Source organism: Monodon monoceros, unplaced genomic scaffold (assembly GCF_005190385.1).
Source record: "Monodon monoceros isolate NGI ecotype Baffin Bay Population unplaced genomic scaffold, NGI_Narwhal_1 Super_Scaffold_1, whole genome shotgun sequence".
NCBI lineage: Eukaryota > Metazoa > Chordata > Mammalia > Artiodactyla > Monodontidae > Monodon > Monodon monoceros.
This window is the reverse complement of record NW_021703765.1, coordinates 26,392,838-26,410,534: the sequence shown is the minus strand read 5'-3', so window position 1 is coordinate 26,410,534 and position 17,697 is coordinate 26,392,838. Positions and strand designations below refer to the sequence as shown.

Below are 17,697 nucleotides of genomic sequence, written 5' to 3'. Positions count from 1 at the left end.
TGTATGCTATATAAAACTGCCTTTCTCAGACAGATTTAGGATAACATAAGCCCCACCACAATCCTCCCCCATCCCTGGGAGCAGACCCGTCACCTGAGTCTTCTACTGCAGTCTTTGAAGTTGCCAGTTTCACAAAAAGCTGTGAGGACAAAACAGAAATAAAAACAAACAAACAAAAAAGAGGTCAGGAATGCTGGGCTAGGCTTCTAAAGGCAAAACAGATTTTAAAGCAATGACTGAGAAGAGACAAGTTGTAGTTCAAGTCTAACCTATATTTCTCTCATGAGTTAATCATTCAACTTGCCCTCTAATCTTAACACCATTGGAAAATAGCCATCAAGCATCTTGCCCTACATCTTCCTAAAAACATATCCCTCCCTACCTTCTGATTGCTGACAATCTTATATCCAGATTTTATAAAATTAAATTTATAAAACACCCAAGCAGGAGGCAGCCTAGCTATAAAGAATACATGAACTGAGTTTTGAAAAAAAGATGAAAACATCAGAACCCCCTCCCCTGTGGCTATGCTCCTCTAGCTCTTCCCCGACCCCCAAAATAGGACAAGGGTTTTTCTGGCTCCGAGGACTCTAATTGCCTGAAGGAGGGTATTGCCAGGAGCTCAGAGTGCAAGTCCATTTTTTATTAAGACTATTAATTGGCTTTAGCTTGATATATGTAAATCTCGGATTTTTCCGGCTGTCTGCTCTCCCAGGTACCTTTTCTTGTTGCTTCGGGTTCACTACATTGGCACTCCGGTGGACAGCCTGCTCTGCTTCATCTTTGTCTCGGCATTTCTGCTCGTAGTTCTTCTTTGCCTTTGTAGTTATGAGCCAAAAGAGGATCAAAACAGATAAGCAGACGGTGACCCTAGCCCCCCACGCCCAGGAGAGAAGAGGGCTCACTGATTAGGGCTCTGATCACCACTAGACTGGGGGCACTCAGAGGACATGCTCTTTCTTGTCTATCTTTGGAAGGTCTCTCCAGCCCTTTTCCAAATCATGTATGTAGTGGCAACCTGATCAAGGAAGTAACGACTCCTATTTGGCAAAAACAAGGTACATGAGCTTTAAAAATTTACTGAAACAAAAGATGGAATTTGAAATAGGCAAAATCAAACACTTACGTAACTATAGGACGTGAATATGTAATATTCGTAACCCTCAGAACTTAGATGCAATTACTTGGTCCTGGTAACTATAACTATGTTTCAGTATTCTAACGTGCCTCCTCATAGCGTGTGGACAGTGGGGAGGGCATCAATCCCATCATTTCTGTAGCTCAAGGGTAGTCATGTTCCTTCTTGATTTATAGAATTCTGTTTTAGCCAGTTTAAAAGTAGGCCGTGGTCTCTCCTGTGCTACCATTACTATCAGCAGTATGAAAATAGTTCACAAACTACAGTTAGTGAATCAAATAATTTTCTGTTTCAACTCTTGAAGCAAAGACTTAACTTGTTCAAACAAAGCAAAGCTGTGAATCAGTTGGCTAATAAATAAAAATGATACTCCCCCCAAAAAATGCTTGACTAAGAATCAAGACACCTTTGCAGAGATGGTTTGTGCTCATCAAATATCTCACGTGCTTTCCTACATTTCTCAGCATCCCTTGCAGTTCAGTTGGGGTTAACCTTTCAGTAAACAACCTTATAATTCTCTCTGCTACACACATAGAAACAAAAGTTCATAACTTTTCTTAATTACAAGCACATACAAGAATTCATGCAACAATTCTTTTCTTATGCAACAATATCTTATAGACACTTCTCTGTATCAAGCATGAAGCCTGCAGCTGAACACTTTTTAAAAAAATTTTTATTGGAGTATTGTTGATTTACAATGTTGTGTTAGTTTCTGCTGTACAGCAAAGTGAATCAGTTATAAATATACATGTATATCCACTATTTTTTAGATTCTTTTCCCATATAGGTCATTACAGAGTATTGAGTAGAGTTCCCCGTGCCATACAGTAGGTCCTTATTAGTTATCTATTTTATATATAGTAGTGTGTATATGTCAATCCCAATCTTCCAGTTTATCCCTCCCCTCCTCTCCCTGTTGGTAATCATAAGTTTGTTTTCAATATCTGTTAAGTCTGTTTCTGTTTTGTAAATAAGTTCATTTGTGCCCTTTTTTTAGATTCCACATACAAGCAATATCATATATTTGTCTTTCTGTGTCTGACTTACTTCACTCAGTATGACAATCTCTAGGTCCATCCATGTTGCTGCAAATGGCATTATTTAGTTCTTTTTTATGGCTGAGTAATATTCCATTGTATATATGTACCACATCTTTTTTATCCATTCCTCTACTGATGGACATTTGGTTGTTTCCATGTCCTGGCTATTGTAAATAGTGCTACAATGAGCATTGGGGTGCATGTATCTTTTCAAATTATGGTTTTCTCCAGATATATGCCCAGGAGTGGGATTGCTGGATGATATGGTAGTTCTATTTTTAGTTTTTTAAGGAACCTCCATACATACATTCCCACCAACAGTGTAGGAGGATTCCTTTTTTTCTCCACATCTTCTCCAGCAATTTTTTTTTCTTTTTTTTTTTGGTGGGGGGGTACGCGGGCCTCTCACTGTCGTGGCCTCTCCCGTTGTGGAGCACAGGCTCCGGACGCGCAGGCCCAGCTGCTCCGTGGCATGTGGGATCTTCCCAGACCGGAGCACGAACTCGTGTCCCCTGCATCGGCAGGCGGACTCTCAACCACTGCGCCACCAGGGAAGCCCTCTCCAGCATTTATTGTTTGTAGATTTTTTGATGATGGCCATTCTGACTGGTGTGAAGTGATACCTCATTGTAGTTTTGGTTTGCATTTCTCTAATAACTAGTGATGCTGAGCATCTTTTCATGAGCTTTCTGGCCACCTGTATGTCTTCTTCTATTTAGATCTTCTGCCCATTTTATGACTGGGTTGTTTTTTTTGTTATTGAGCTGTATGAGCTGTTTGAATATTTTGGAGATTAATCCCTTGTTGGCCACTTCATTTGCAAGTATTTTCTCCCATTCTATGGGTTATCTTTTCTTTTTGTTTCTGGTTTCCTTTGCTTTGCTGTAGCTGAACACTTTTAATGGTTGTAAATACACACACATACATATATAAATGCCATAATTTTCTTAACCAACTCTCTACTGGTGGACATTTACCTTATCTCCCATTTTGTATAACATAAAAATACTCTGATTTTTATTTTGGGTAGTGTGAATTTACAGGTCAGATTCCTAGAAATGTAATTGTTTTCAATAATTCATACTCCTATAAACACGTATGTGAGGGTATATGGCCTCATGCTCTTACCAACACCAAAATAAGACAATGTTTTTAACCTTTTCTAATACTAGAGTTGAGAATGTTGGCATATGCCTTGTTTTATTTGTATTTATTTCATTACTAAGGTGATATGTCATTTCTACTTCATGTCTTTTACCTACATTTTTTTGGGAGCATTCTTCATTTTAATTGATTTTTAAGAGTTCAGTCTATACTAGGAACACTAACTGGTTATAAATTATATAAGTTACTAAAATTTTTTCCCATTTGTTATCACGTATAAGATGATATTTTTTTCTTTTGCTCTAAAGAAGTCTTAAATTTTTTTATACTTTTTTTTTTTGACTGCACTGGGTCTTAGTTGCCGCACACATGATTTTTTAGTTGCAGCTTGCGAACTCTTAATTGTGGCCTGAGAACTCTTAGTTGTGGCATGTGGGATCTAGTTCCCTGACCAGGGATCAAACCTGGGCCCCCCCTGCACTGGGAGTGCTCAGTCTTAGCCACGGGACCACCAGGGAAGTCCCAAAAAGTCTTAAATTTTAATGTCAGTTATCAATCTTTCGTGCATTATTTTTTTAATATGACATATTAAGCACTTTTTCTCTGTTGTTACATAGTCCTCATAATAATATTTTTAAAGGTTACACAATTTAATCTTTCTCCATTTTTGTCACTAAATCATGTACATTGTAGTTTTCATTATAGGTAGTGAACACGGTAGTGCATTTTGTTTTTCTTATTTTGGATGATTTCCTAAAGATAGAGTCTTAGATTCTTAGTGTAAGATTGATGGGCTATGATCATATTTATGGCTCTAAAAGCATATCATAAAATATCGTTTTAAAAGGTTATATGGGCTCCAGAGAAAATGGAGCAGATGTACTCTACCTTATTCCTCCACACAAGTATAACTAAAACCCTTGGACATTCTACATAAAACAAACATAAGATTCTGAAAGGTGGAGAGAAGAAGGCAGATTAGCTGATGTCCTTGATCTCACACAGAAACCTAGAAGTGAGTGCCCTGGGTTTTCTTTGGGCCTCTTATATCACAGAATGAATGCCAAAGCAGCAGATAACCAAGAAATGCCAGTGGGCATAAACAAATAAAAAAAGCCCCAATATCCCCTCTCTAGCCAAAAAATATCCCCTCTCTAGCCAAAAGACCAGAAAAGGGGCAGCCCAGCAGGACAGAAGCCTCCACGTGGTACAGCAGACAAACACCACATAAAGAAACCATGCCCCCCTCCTGCCCACCACACATCCAGCAAAGGCCAAGTGGGGAGTCTAGACTTCCACCCTCACCAGGCTATAATGCAGTTCCCAACTCCCCTGCTGAGGTGGTATCAAAGAAGGACCAATAGGGGACTGGGACCTTCATCCCCACCAGGAAGTAACAAAGCCCCACAAGCCCCACACACAGAGCTAGTGGAGACTCTGTGGGGAGCCTGGACTTCCACTACCCCCAGCTGGCAGTAATGAGGTACACCCCCTGCCTGCTGCAGTGGTGTCAGAGGAAGTCTAATGGGGATTCAGAACTTTAATCAGACATCTCAGACTTCCGAGAAGATGGCGGAAGAGTAAGACGCGGTGATCACCTTCCTCCCCACAGATACACCAGAAATACATCTACACGTGGAACAACTCCTACGGAGCACCTACTGAACGCTGGCAGAAGACCTCAGACCTCCCAAAAGGCAAGGAACCCCCCACGTGCCTGGTTAGGGCAAAAGAAAAAAAGAAACAGAGACAAAAGGATAGGGACGGGTCCTGCACTAGCGGGAGGGAGCTGTGAAGGAGGAAAAGTGTCCACACACTAGGAAGCCCCTTCGTGGGCGGAGACTGCGGGTGGCGGAGTGGGGGAGCTTCGAAGCCGCGGAGGAGAGCACAGCAACAGGGGTGCGGAGGGCAAAGCGGAGAGATTCCAGCGCAGAGGATCGGGGCCGACCGGCACTCACCAGCCGAGAGGCTTGTCTGCTCGCCCGCCGGGGCGGGCGGGGCTGGGAGCTGAGGCTCCGGCTTCTGTCGGAGCGCCGGGAGAGGACTGGGGTTGGCGGCGTGAACACAGCCTGCAGGGCGTTAGTGCACCGCGGCTAGCCGGGAGGGAGTCCGGGGAAAAGTCTGGACCTGCCCAAGAGGCAAGAGACTTTTTCTTCCCTTTTTGTTTCCTGGTGCGCGAGGAGAGGGGATTAAGAACGCTGCTTAAGGGAGCTCCAGAGACGGGCGCGAGCCGCGGCTAAAAGTGCGGACCCCAGAGACAGACATGGGACGCTAAGGCCGCTGCTGCCGCCACCAAGTAGCCTGTGTGCGAACACAAGTCACTATCCGCACCCCCCTTCCGGGGAGCCTGTGCAGCCCGCCACTGCCAGGGTCCCGTGATCCAGGGACAACTCCCCCGGGAGAACGCACGGCGCGCCTCAGGCTGGTGCAACGTCACGCCGGCCTCTGCCGCCGCAGGCCCACCACGCACTCCGTGACCCTCGCTACCCCCGGCCTGAGTGAGCCAGAGCCTCCGAATCAGCGGCTCCTTTAACCCCGTCCTGTCTGAGCAAAGAACAGACGCCCTCCGGCGACCTACACGCACAGGCGGGGCCAAATCCAAAGCTGAGCCCCTGGGAGATGTGAGAACAAAGAAGAGAAAGGGAAATCTCTCCCAGCAGCCTCAGAAGCAGCGGATTGAAGCTCCACAATCAACTTGATGTACCTGCATCTGTGGAATACATGAATAGACAACGAATCATCCCAAATTAAGGAGCGGTGTGGATGAAAGGCTCTTAGTGCTGCAGCCAGGAGTTAGTGCTGTGCCTCTGAGGCGGGAGAGCCAACTTCAGGACACTGGTCCACAAGAGGCCTCCCAGCTCCACATAATATCAAGCGGTGAAAATCTCCCAGAGATCACCATCTCAACGCCAGCACCCAGCTTCACTCAACGACCAGCAAGCTACAGTGCTGGACATCCTATGCCAAACAACTAGCAAGACAGGAACACAACCCTACCCATTAGCAGAGAGGCTGCCCAAAATCATAATAAGTCTACAGACACCCCAAAACACACCACCAGACGTGGACCTGCCCACCAGAAAGACAAGATCCAGCCTCATCCACCAGAACACAGGCACTAGTATCCTCCACCAGGAAGCCTACACAACCCACTGAACCAACCTTAGCCACTGGGGACAGACACAAAAAACAACAGGAACTACGAACCTTCAGCCTGCAAAAAGGAGACCCCAAACACAGTAAGATAAGCAAAATGAAAAGACAGAAAAACACACAGCAGATGAAGGAGCAAGATAAAAACCCACCAGACCTAACAAATGAAGAGGAAATAGGCAGTCTACCTGAAAAAGAATTCAGAATAATGATAGTAAAGATGATCCAAAATCTTGGAAATAGAATAGACAAAATGCAAGAAACAGTTAACAAGGACCTAGAAGAACTAAAGATGAAACAAACAATGATGAACAACACAATAAATGAAATGAAAAATACTCTAGATGGGATCAATAGCAGAATAACTGAGGCAAAAGAACGGATAAGTGACCTGGAAGATAAAATAGTGGAAATAACTAATGCAGAACAGAATAAAGAAAAAAGAATGAAAAGAACTGAGGACAGTCTCAGAGACCTCTGGGACAACATTAAACACACCAACATTCGAATTATAGGGGTTCCAGAAGAGGAAGAGAAAAAGAAAGGGACTGAGAAAATATTTGAAGAGATTATAGGTGAAAACTTCCCTAATATGGGAAAGGAAATAGTTAATCAAGTCCAGGAAGCACAGAGAGTCCCATACAGGATAAATCCAAGGAGAAATACGCCAAGACACATATTAATCAAACTGTCAAAAATTAAATACAAAGAAAACATATTAAAAGCAGCAAGGGAAAAACAACAAATAACACACAAGGGAATCCCCATAAGGTTAACAGCTGATCTTTCAGCAGAAACTCTGCAAGCCAGAAGGGAGTGGCAGGACATATTGAAAGTGTTGAAGGAGAAAAACCTGCAACCAAGATTACTCTACCCAGCAAGGATCTCATTCAGATTTGATGGAGAAATTAAAACCTTTACAGACAAGCAAAAGCTGAGAGAGTTCAGCACCACCAAACCAGCTCTACAACAACTGCTAAAGGAACTTCTCTAGGCAAGAAACACAAGAGAAGGAAAAGACCTACAATAACGAACCCAAAACAATTTAGAAAATGGGAATGAGAACACACATATCGATAATTACCTTAAATGTAAATGGACTAAATGCTCCCACCAAAAGACACAGATTGGCTGAATGGATACAAAAACAAGATGCATATATTTGCTGTCTACAAGAGACCCACTTCAGACCTAGAGACACATACAGACTGAAAGTAAGGGGATGGAAAAAGGTATTTCATGCAAATGGAAACCAAAAGAAAGCTGGAGTAGCAATTCTCATATCAGACAAAATAGACTTTAAAATAAAGACTATTAGAAGAGACAAAGAAGGACACTACATAATGATCAAGGGATCAATCCAAGAAGAAGATATAACAATTGTAAATATTTATGCACCCAACGTAGGAGCACCTCAATACATAAGGCAAATACTGACAGTCATAAAAGGGGAAATCGACAGTAACACATTCATAGTAGGGGACGTTAACACCCCGCTTTCACCCATGGACAGATCATCCAAAATGAAAATAAATAAGGAAACACAAGCTTTAAATGATACATTAAACAAGATGGACTTAATTGATATTTATAGGACATTCCATCCAAAAACAACAGAATACACATTTTTCTCAAGTGCTCATGGAACATTCTCCAGGATAGATCATATCTTGGGTCACAAATCAAGCCTTGGTAAATTTAAGAAAATTGAGATTGTATCAAGTATCTTTTCCGACCACAACGCTATGAGACTAGATATCAATTACAGGAAAAGATCTGTAAAAAATACAAACACATAGAGGCTAAACAATACACTACTTAATAACGAAGTGATCACTGAGGAAATCAAAGAGGAAATCAAAAATACCTAGAAACAAATGACAATGGAGACACGACGACTCAAAATCTATGGGATGCAGCAAAAGCAGTTCTAAGAGGGAAGTTTATAGCAATACAATCCTACCTTAGGAAACAGGAAACATCTCGAATAAACAACCTAACCTTGCACCTAAAGCAATTAGAGAAAGAAGAACAAAAAAACCCCAAAGTTAGCAGAAGGAAAGAAATCATAAAAATCAGATCAGAAATAAATGAAAAAGAAATGAAGGAAACGATAGCAAAGATCAATAAAACTAAAAGCTGGTTCTTTGAAAGGATAAACAAAATTGATAAACCATTAGCCAGACTCATCAAGAAAAAAAGGGAGAAGACTCAAATCAATAGAATTAGAAATGAAAAAGGAGAAGTAACAACTGACACTGCAGAAATACATAAGATCATGAGAGATTACTACAAGCAACTCTATGCCAATAAAATGGACAACCTGGAAGAAATGGACAAATTCTTAGAAAGGCACAACCTGCCAAGACTGAATCAGGAAGAAATAGAAAATATGAACAGACCAATCACAAGCACTGAAATTGAAACTGTGATTAAAAATCTTCCAACAAGCAAAAGCCCAGGACCAGACGGCTTCACAGGCGAATTCTATCAAACATTTAGAGAAGAGCTATCACCTATCCTTCTCAAACTCTTCCAAAATATAGCAGAGGGAGGAACACTCCCAAACTCATTCTACGAGGCCACCATCACCCTGATACCAAAACCAGACAAGGATGTCACAAAGAAAGAAAACTACAGGCCAATATCTCTGATGAACATAGATGCAAAAATCCTCAACAAAATACTAGCAAACAGAATCCAACAGCACATTAAACGGATCATACACCATGATCAAGTGGGGTTTATTCCAGGAATGCAAGGATTCTTCAATATACGCAAATCAATCAACGTGATACACCATATTAACAAACTGAAGGAGAAAAACCATATGATCATCTCAATAGATGCAGAGAAAGCTTTTGACAAAATTCAACACCCATTTATGATAAAAACCCTGCAGAAAGTAGGCATAGAGGGAACTTTCCTCAACATAATAAAGGCCATATATGACAAACCCACAGCCAACATCGTCCTCAATGGTGAAAAACTGAAAGCATTTCCACTAAGATCAGGAACAAGACAAGGTTGCCCACTCTCACCACTCTTATTCAACATAGTTTTGGAAGTTTTAGCCACAGCAATCAGAGAAGAAAAGGAAATAAAAGGAATCCAAATCGGAAAAGAAGAAGTAAAGCTGTCACTCTTTGCAGATGACATGATACTATAAATAGAGAACCCTAAAGATGCTACCAGAAAACTACTAGAGCTAATCAATGAATTTGGTAAAGTAGCAGGATACAAAATTAATGCACAGAAATCTCTGGCACTCCTATACACTAAGGTTGAAAAATCTGAAAGTGAAATCAAGAAAACACTCCCATTTACCATTGCAACAAAAAGAATAAAATATCTAGGAATAAACCTACCTAAGGAGACAAAAGACCTGTATGCAGAAAATTATAAGACACTGATGAAAGAAATTAAAGATGATACAAATAGTTGGAGAGATATACCATGTTCTTGGATTGGAAGAATCAACATTGTGAAAATGACTCTACTACCCAAAGCAATCTACAGATTCAGTGCAATCCCTATCAAACTACCACTGGCATTTTTCACAGGACTAGAACAAAAAATTTCACAATTTGTATGGAAACACAAAAGACCCCGTATAGCCAAAGCAATCTTGAGAACGAAAAGCGGAGCTGGAGGAATCAGGCTTCCTGACTTCAGACTATACTACAAAGCTACAGTAATCAAGACAGTATGGTACTGGCACAAAAACATAAATATAGATCAATGGAACAGGATAGAAAGCCCAGAGATAAACCCACGCACATATGGTCACCTTATCTTTGATAAAGGAGGCAGGCATGTACAGTGGAGAAAGGACAGCCTGTTCAATAAGTGGTGCTGGGAAAACTGGACAGCTACATGTAAAAGTATGAGATTAGATCACTCCCTAACACCATACACAAAAATAAGCTCAAAATGGATTAAAGACCTAAATATAAGGCCAGAAACTATCAAACTCTTAGAGGAAAACATAGGCAAGACACTCTATGACATAAATCACAGCAAGGTCCTTTTTGACCCACCTCCTAGAGCAACGGAAATAAAAACAAAAGTAAACAAATGGGACCTAATGAAACTTAAAAGCTTTTGCACAGCAAAGGAAACCATAAAGAAGACCAAAAGACAACCCTCAGAATGGGAGAAAATATTTGCAAATGAAGCAACTGACAAAGGATTAATCTCCAAAATTTATAAGCAGCTCATGCAGCTTAATAACAAAAAAAACAAACAACCTAATCCAAAAATGGGCAGAAGACCTAAATAGACATTTCTCCAAAGAAGATATACAGAGTGCCAACAAACACACGAAAGAATGCTCAACATCACTAATCATTAGAGAAATGCAAATCAAAACTACAATGAGATATCATCTCACACCAGTCAGAATGGCCATCATCAAAAAATCTAGAAACAATAAATGCTGGAGAGGGTGTGGAGAAAAGGGAACCCTCTTACACTGTTGGTGGGAATGTAAATTGATACAGCCACTGTGGAGAACAGTATGGAGGTTCCTTAAAAAACTACAAATAGAACTACCATATGACCCAGCAATCCCACTACTGGGCATATACCCTGAGAAAACCATAATTCAAAAAGAGTCATGTACCAAAATGTTCATTGCAGCTCTATTTACAATAGCCCAGAGATGGAAACAACCTAAGTGTCCATCATCGGATGAATGGATAAAGAAGATGTGGCACATATATGCAATGGAATATTACTCAGCCATAAAAAGAAACGAAATTGAGCTATTTGTAATGAGGTGGATAGACCTAGAGTCTGTCATACAGAGTGAAGTAAGTCAGAAAGAGAGAGACAAATACCGTATGCTAACACATATATATGGAATTTAAGGGAAAAAAATGTCATGAAAAACCTAGGGGTGAAACAGGAATAAAGACACAGACTTACTAGAGAATGGACTTGAGGCTATGGGGAGGGGGAAGGGTAAACGGTGACAAAGCGAGAGAGAGGCATGGACATATATACACTACCAAACGTTAAGGTTGATAGCTAGTGGGAAGCAGCCGCATAGCACAGGGAGATCAGCTCGGTGCTTTGTGACCGCCTGGAGGGGTGGGATAGGGAGGGTGGGAGGGAGGGAGATGCAAGCGGGAAGAGATATGGGAACATATGTATATATATAACTGATTCATTTTGTTGTGAAGCTGAAACTAACATACCATTGTAAAGCAATTATACTCCAATAAAGATGTTAAAATGAAGAAAAAAAAAAAAAAACACATCTCAGCCTCCATTGCATCTCCTTAAGGTTACTGAATAAATTTCCAGTGGCAGTAAGATGCATATGTATATAACATTTGAAATACGGTTTATAAATAGTAATATTTGAAGTACACATATAAAATATTTTTTAAAAATAAGGACATTTTAATTGAGACACATTGAAAACTGAATTAAAATTTGCAAATGATGCTTGTGTGTTACCTTTAGAAATTTTAGAGCATAGAGGTTTCTCACAATAACTTGAAGAACTACTTGTAACTTGGATCCTCAAGAAGGAAAGAGCTACAAAGTTTCATTTTCTGAGGCTAGTGTGTTTAATCTTACTTATGATTAATTTTTTTAGCAATTTTTGTGACACTTAAAATTATAATGGAGGTTTTATTCTTTACTTACGAAAATTTGAATAATCAGTGTTTCTCTAAGGCTTTTGTTTCTGACATAAACTAAACCAGTCATCAACCAACCACTTGAAAAGAATCAATGAAAATGCTAGAAGGTGGTTTTTTGTTTTGTTTTTTCTATATTATAAATGTCTCTTTTCTAATTTAATGATATTCTATTTTACGAAGCATATATTGCTAGTTTATATAAAACTAATATTTACAAATGGGTAAACACAAGCATGTGTGTGTCTGTGTATTCTTGCATTCTGTGTCATCTTCTCTAAGTTACTTGAAAGATAGGCTTCGTTAAAAAAATTCAAACAAAATAGAAGCTATTACATCTAGAATCTGGTATTTAATGGATGCCTAATATATTATTATCAAATAAAAAGCTTTCAAAGGTAAAAAAAAAAAAAAAAAAAAAAAAAGAACTTTAATCAACCCCCAGTAGTAACAAGGCCACACTGACCCTATGGTGTCAGTGGAGGCCAAGGTGGGGAACCTGGCCTGGAACCCCTCATAGCAGTTATGTGGTGGCACTTCACCTCAGCTGCTCGAGTGGTGTCAGAGGAAGCCAGCTAAAATAGAAGGTTTAAATAAGATCCAGAGTCTTGCAACAGAATACCTAAAATGTCCAAAATCAATTGAATATCACTTATCATACCAAGAACCAGGAGGATCTCAAACTGCATGAATAAAGACCATCAATAGATGTCAACACCAAGAAGACAGAGATGTTACAATTATCTGACAAAGATTTTAAGGCAGCCATCATAAAAATATTCAATAAACATTTGCAAACACACTTGAAACATGAAAAAATAGATAGTCTTAGCAAAGAAAAAGAAAATCTCAGCAAAGAAACAGAAGATATAAACAAGAACCAAATGGAAATTTTAGAACTGAAAAATATACTAAATGAAAGGATGGATGTATGAATGGAAGAGATAGAAGAAAGAATTGGTGAACTGGAAGATAGTACAATAGAATTTACCTGGTCTGAAAAACAGAGAGCAAATAGGCTGAAAAAAAAATGAACAGGACCTCATGAACCTTTGGCACCATAACAAAAGATCTAACATTCATGTCCTTGGAATCCTAGGAGAGAAAGGTGGGCTGAAAAAGTACTTGAAGAAATAATGACTGATGAAAAGAATGAAATAATGCCATTTGCAGCAACACGGATGGACCTAGAGATTGTCATACTAAGTGAAGTAAGTCAGACAGAGAAAGAGAAATATTATATGATATCCCTTACATGTGGAATCTAAAAAGAAATGATACAAATGAACTTATTTACAAAATAGAAACAGACTCACAGACTTAGAGAATGAACTTATGGTTACCAGGGGGGAAGGATAGTTAGGGAGTCTGGGATCAACATGAACACACTGCTATATTTAAAATGGATAACTGGGACTTCCCTGGTGGTCCAGGGGGTAAGACTCCTCACTCCCAGTGCAGGGGGCCTGGGTTCAATCCCTGGTTGGAGAACTAGATCCCACATGCATGCTGCAACTAAGAGTCCACATGCCACAACTAAAGATCCTGCATGCTGCAATGAAGATTCCACGTGCTGCAACCAAGACCTGGCGCAGCCTAAATAAATAAATATTTTTTAAGAAAATAAAATGGATAACCAACAAGGACCTACTGTATAGCACAGGGAACTCTGCTCAATGTTATGTGGCAGCCTGGATGGGAGGGGAGCTTGGGGAAGAATGGATACATGTATATGTATGGCTGAGTCCCTTTGCTGTGCACCTGAAACTATCCCAACATTGTTAATTGGCTATACTCCAATATAAAATAAAAAGTTTAAAAAAAAGAAAGAAAGAATAGCTGAAAACTTTCCAAATTTGGCAAAAGATATAAACCTACAGATTCCAGAAGCTGATCAAACCCCTAACAAGATAAAGCCAAAGAAATCCATGACAAGACACAGAGGTGAACTTCTGAGAACTAAAAAAAGAAAATATCATATCTTAAAGCAGAAATGACACCTTATCCATAAGAGAAAATCAGTTTGAATTACAGCAGCTTTCTTATCAGAAACTATGGAGGTCACGAGGAAGTGACACATTTTTCAAGTACTGAAAGAAAAGAACTGTCAACACACAATCCTATACCCAGTGAAGATATCCTTTAAGAATGAAGAGGTAATCACTAAAGGAAAACTAAGAGTAGTTATCACTAGCAGACATACCCTGAAGAATGGTTAAAGAAGTTCTCCAAGCAAAAGAAAATTATAAAAGAAGAAACCTTAGAACAGCACAAGAAAAAACACACACCAAGCAAAAAATCAGTAAATACAATAGTCTTTCTTTCTCTTCTGAGTTTTCTAAATTACTTTTGACAGTTGAAGCAAAAATTTTAACACTGTTATGGCTCTAAACGTAGGTAGAGGAAATAGGAAAATTATATTTCAATAAGGCTTTCTCTTTAATTGTGAGAGAGCTTTCCCCAGATTGCTCAAAACATAAAAGTTCTGGGAGTAATCATATATCAACCAACACCATTTCTGCATTACACTGACATCATTCCCTATTTATCAATCGCTTTTCAGGTGCTCTGCATCAAAGAATAAAAAATGCAAAACAGACTGCATACGCCATCAACATTGGTGACATTTTCTTTTTTGACCAAGTTACCAGATATGATGTCATAGTCATAGAATATCATGATGATACTTCTGTACAAAGATGGAGTCACAGATGTTCCAGTAACAGAGTTTCATTTTTAAGAGATTCATGAAAAGCTAGAGTGAGGTCCCCAGCAACTTCTCTTAGTTCTATCTTGTTAAGCATTTTTAAAATAAATTACTTAAAGTAAAGGAGGCTTTTACTATTTGCAGATATCTTAAAACTCAATAAAAATAGGTAAGAAATCAAGATTCAAAACAGTCTTAACAGGGAAGAAGATTCAAAACAGTCTTAACAGGGAAGAAGATCAAACCCAACAAGATAAAAGACATCATAAAGTATACATGTCCTGGTCTGAAATATTTAAGTTGACTTGCTATACCTTCCCAGGTTGCCAGAAAGATAACATCATTGTATTTCTTCTGTCTGATTTCATCCTCAACCTTTCCAAGGCCTTAAATAGAAATTCAAACCACCAAAGGCTGTTTTCCCTAAAACACTGCACTAATGTTATTTTCCGGAATATGTTGATACATAGCACAGGATATCAGAAAATATCACCATTACAAAAAAAAAAGGCAACATAGTGAGACTCACATCCATGGTTTTCTTGAATTGTAAGCTCTTTTGTTTATGGGCAGCATCCATTATAAGCTCCGTCTGTGCAGAGAGAACAGGCACTATTAATAATCAAAACCAATTGTTAACACCAGCTTATCTTGAGGGCTCAGTGTTCAACGTGGCTTATCTCAATTAGTCCTCACACAACCCAGAGGGTAGATGTGCTATTTATTATTACTCCCATTTCACAAGTAAGGAGACTGCAGCACAGAAAAGCTGAACAGTTTGCCCACCTTTGAACCTGGGTGGCCACTAGCCACTATTGAGAATCACTGATCATCTTAGAGTATCCTCATCAGTAAATCTGGAATCAAGGAACTTAGATTTTAAAACTTTGTTAAAGCACCATTTATATTTTCAAAGGGGTCTTTATTCTGTAAGCCTATGTCAGCACAGTTAAAGACTCAGAAACATTCACTTCTGTGGCATCTGTCAATGGCACGTCCTTCACCAGCAAGGAGCCCAAGCAGTATGAAGGGAAGAAATGCTTGTGGGACAGCTAAAAGAAGTTGTTCCCCTACTCTTTACCCCATCTAATCCAGGAAAGGTAAGCTACTCTTCAAGTTCACTTGGGAGCAACTTCTTTGTTGTGGCTGTGATGTTAATACTTTTATTAGTCAAAATAATGGAGCTAATAATAAAAATGTAGCTCTCAGACATAATAGTAGCTCCCATTTATTAAGCACTATTATGTGCTAAGCAACTTTCATGCATCACAACGACTGTGAGTACTCATCCCCATTTTCTTGACAGTAAACTGAGATGGATTAACTCACCCAAGGTAATACTCTCAACAAGTAGCAGAGTTGGGATTTGGGCACAGCCAGACTCCTGTGCCCTTGTTCCTAATCATTATCCAAAACTATCATTACCCTTATGATAGCTCTTTAAACCCAAAAGGCCAAGAAATGCAATAATTCAAAATGAGCTATGGCATTGCTCTTATACAAAATTATATAATCCAAAATAATGTTGAAAATGATATTAAAAGATTTCTCTTTCTTCTGGAAAACTAAGGTTTTTTCTGTTACCATAGCACACAAACATGGATGGATTTTCAAGATATCTGGATGGAAGGTTTGGGATGGTCTCACTTCAAATATGAACTTTGTGGAATACACGAAACTCCCTTGGGGGAGCCCCAAGGGACCCTCAGGGAACAGAACAGCCATCTTCCAGCCCAGATGAAATTGAGGGATCAGGAGGTAGCTAATGGTCCCAAGGAGGCTCCAAGGACATGGAGAACAGACAGGGCTCCAACGTGACCCGACAGGGAAAGACTCATGGGCAGCTCCCTGCCATCAAAGACAGGGAGCTGTGTGGCTCACGTGAGCATCAATGTGCCTCTGCCAGGAGGGGCAGGGTTTATTCATAATAATAAACCCTGATTTTCCCAGGCTCCACAGAGCAGATCAGTTAGCAATGTCGATACATCTGTGGTCCTTTCTACTCCGAATATACACACTGCCATTCTTCCTGTTTGGGAGCTGCTATTAATTTATAGTTTATGGCCCAAGCCAGGCCTCCTTATCTCCAAGTTCTACGTAACACCTGCTTCAAGCACCTCTCGCGTGTCTACAAAGTTCTACTTCATACCATTCTTCTCTCTGCCTTCAAAGATTCCTGGCACTTGTATGTCGGCAGGATCTTAGAAAGCAGAAGTCCAGCTCTCATCTGACAGGTATGATCCCCAGGGCCCATGAGGTGATATTGCTCAAGGCCACTCAGTGACACCCAGTCCAGCTCTGTCTGCTATACCACCTTGATTTAAGTCTCCTCATGTCCATACTCACTTGTAGGGTGGCCTATTCATGGTGACCCCAGAAAGTCACGCGTTCTCTTTCAGGACTCCTTTTTTTTTTGACCGCACCATGCAGTACGTGGGATCTTAGTTTCCCAACCAGGGATCGAACCCGTGTCCCCTGCAGTAGAAGTGCAGAGTCTTTACCACTGGATTGCCAGGGAAGTCCCCTCTTTCAGGACTCCTTGGGGAAGTTTTTCTTCTAGGACTCATTCTTTCTGCTTAGACCAACTCCAGTAGAAATTTGATTATGTTTTGTTATCAATAACACAAAATAGTGCAAAAACACAATCCTCTAGGCTATCAGGTGGGGAGAAGCAAGAGGGAGGGGAAAAGGAAGAAGAGATTTATAAATGACCCAAGTGACCCTGCAGTAAATTACTGACAGAGCTGCTGAGTGGTCTGTTTGTCTACATACATTCAGACTGTACTCTGAAAACTGGAAGTGAAAACCTGCGTGACCAAAGAGGTTCCCTTTGGAGACTGCTCTCGACACAGGCAGAACATTCTGCTGTGATCGTCCCTATCTTAATATGGGCGCCAAAGG

The 17,697-nt window shown here is 40.0% G+C and overlaps 1 protein-coding gene across 7 annotated transcripts in view; it reads right to left on the bottom strand.

Moving 5' to 3' along the window:
• Positions 1–17,697, bottom strand: part of PSTPIP2 (proline-serine-threonine phosphatase interacting protein 2) — a 114,839-nt gene that overhangs the window by 32,178 nt on the left and 64,964 nt on the right. For all 7 annotated transcript variants that reach the window (XR_003794621.1, XR_003794625.1, XR_003794623.1 and 4 more), the window contains 3 exons: positions 15,326–15,388; positions 720–818; positions 94–139 (listed from right to left, as the gene is read on the bottom strand). Coding sequence is in view for 4 of the 7 variants with exons in the window: in XM_029230527.1 (XP_029086360.1) it covers positions 94–139; positions 720–818; positions 15,326–15,388 (208 nt within the window). In the remaining 3 variants the exon portion in view is untranslated. The remainder of the gene's footprint in view (positions 1–93; positions 140–719; positions 819–15,325; positions 15,389–17,697) is intronic.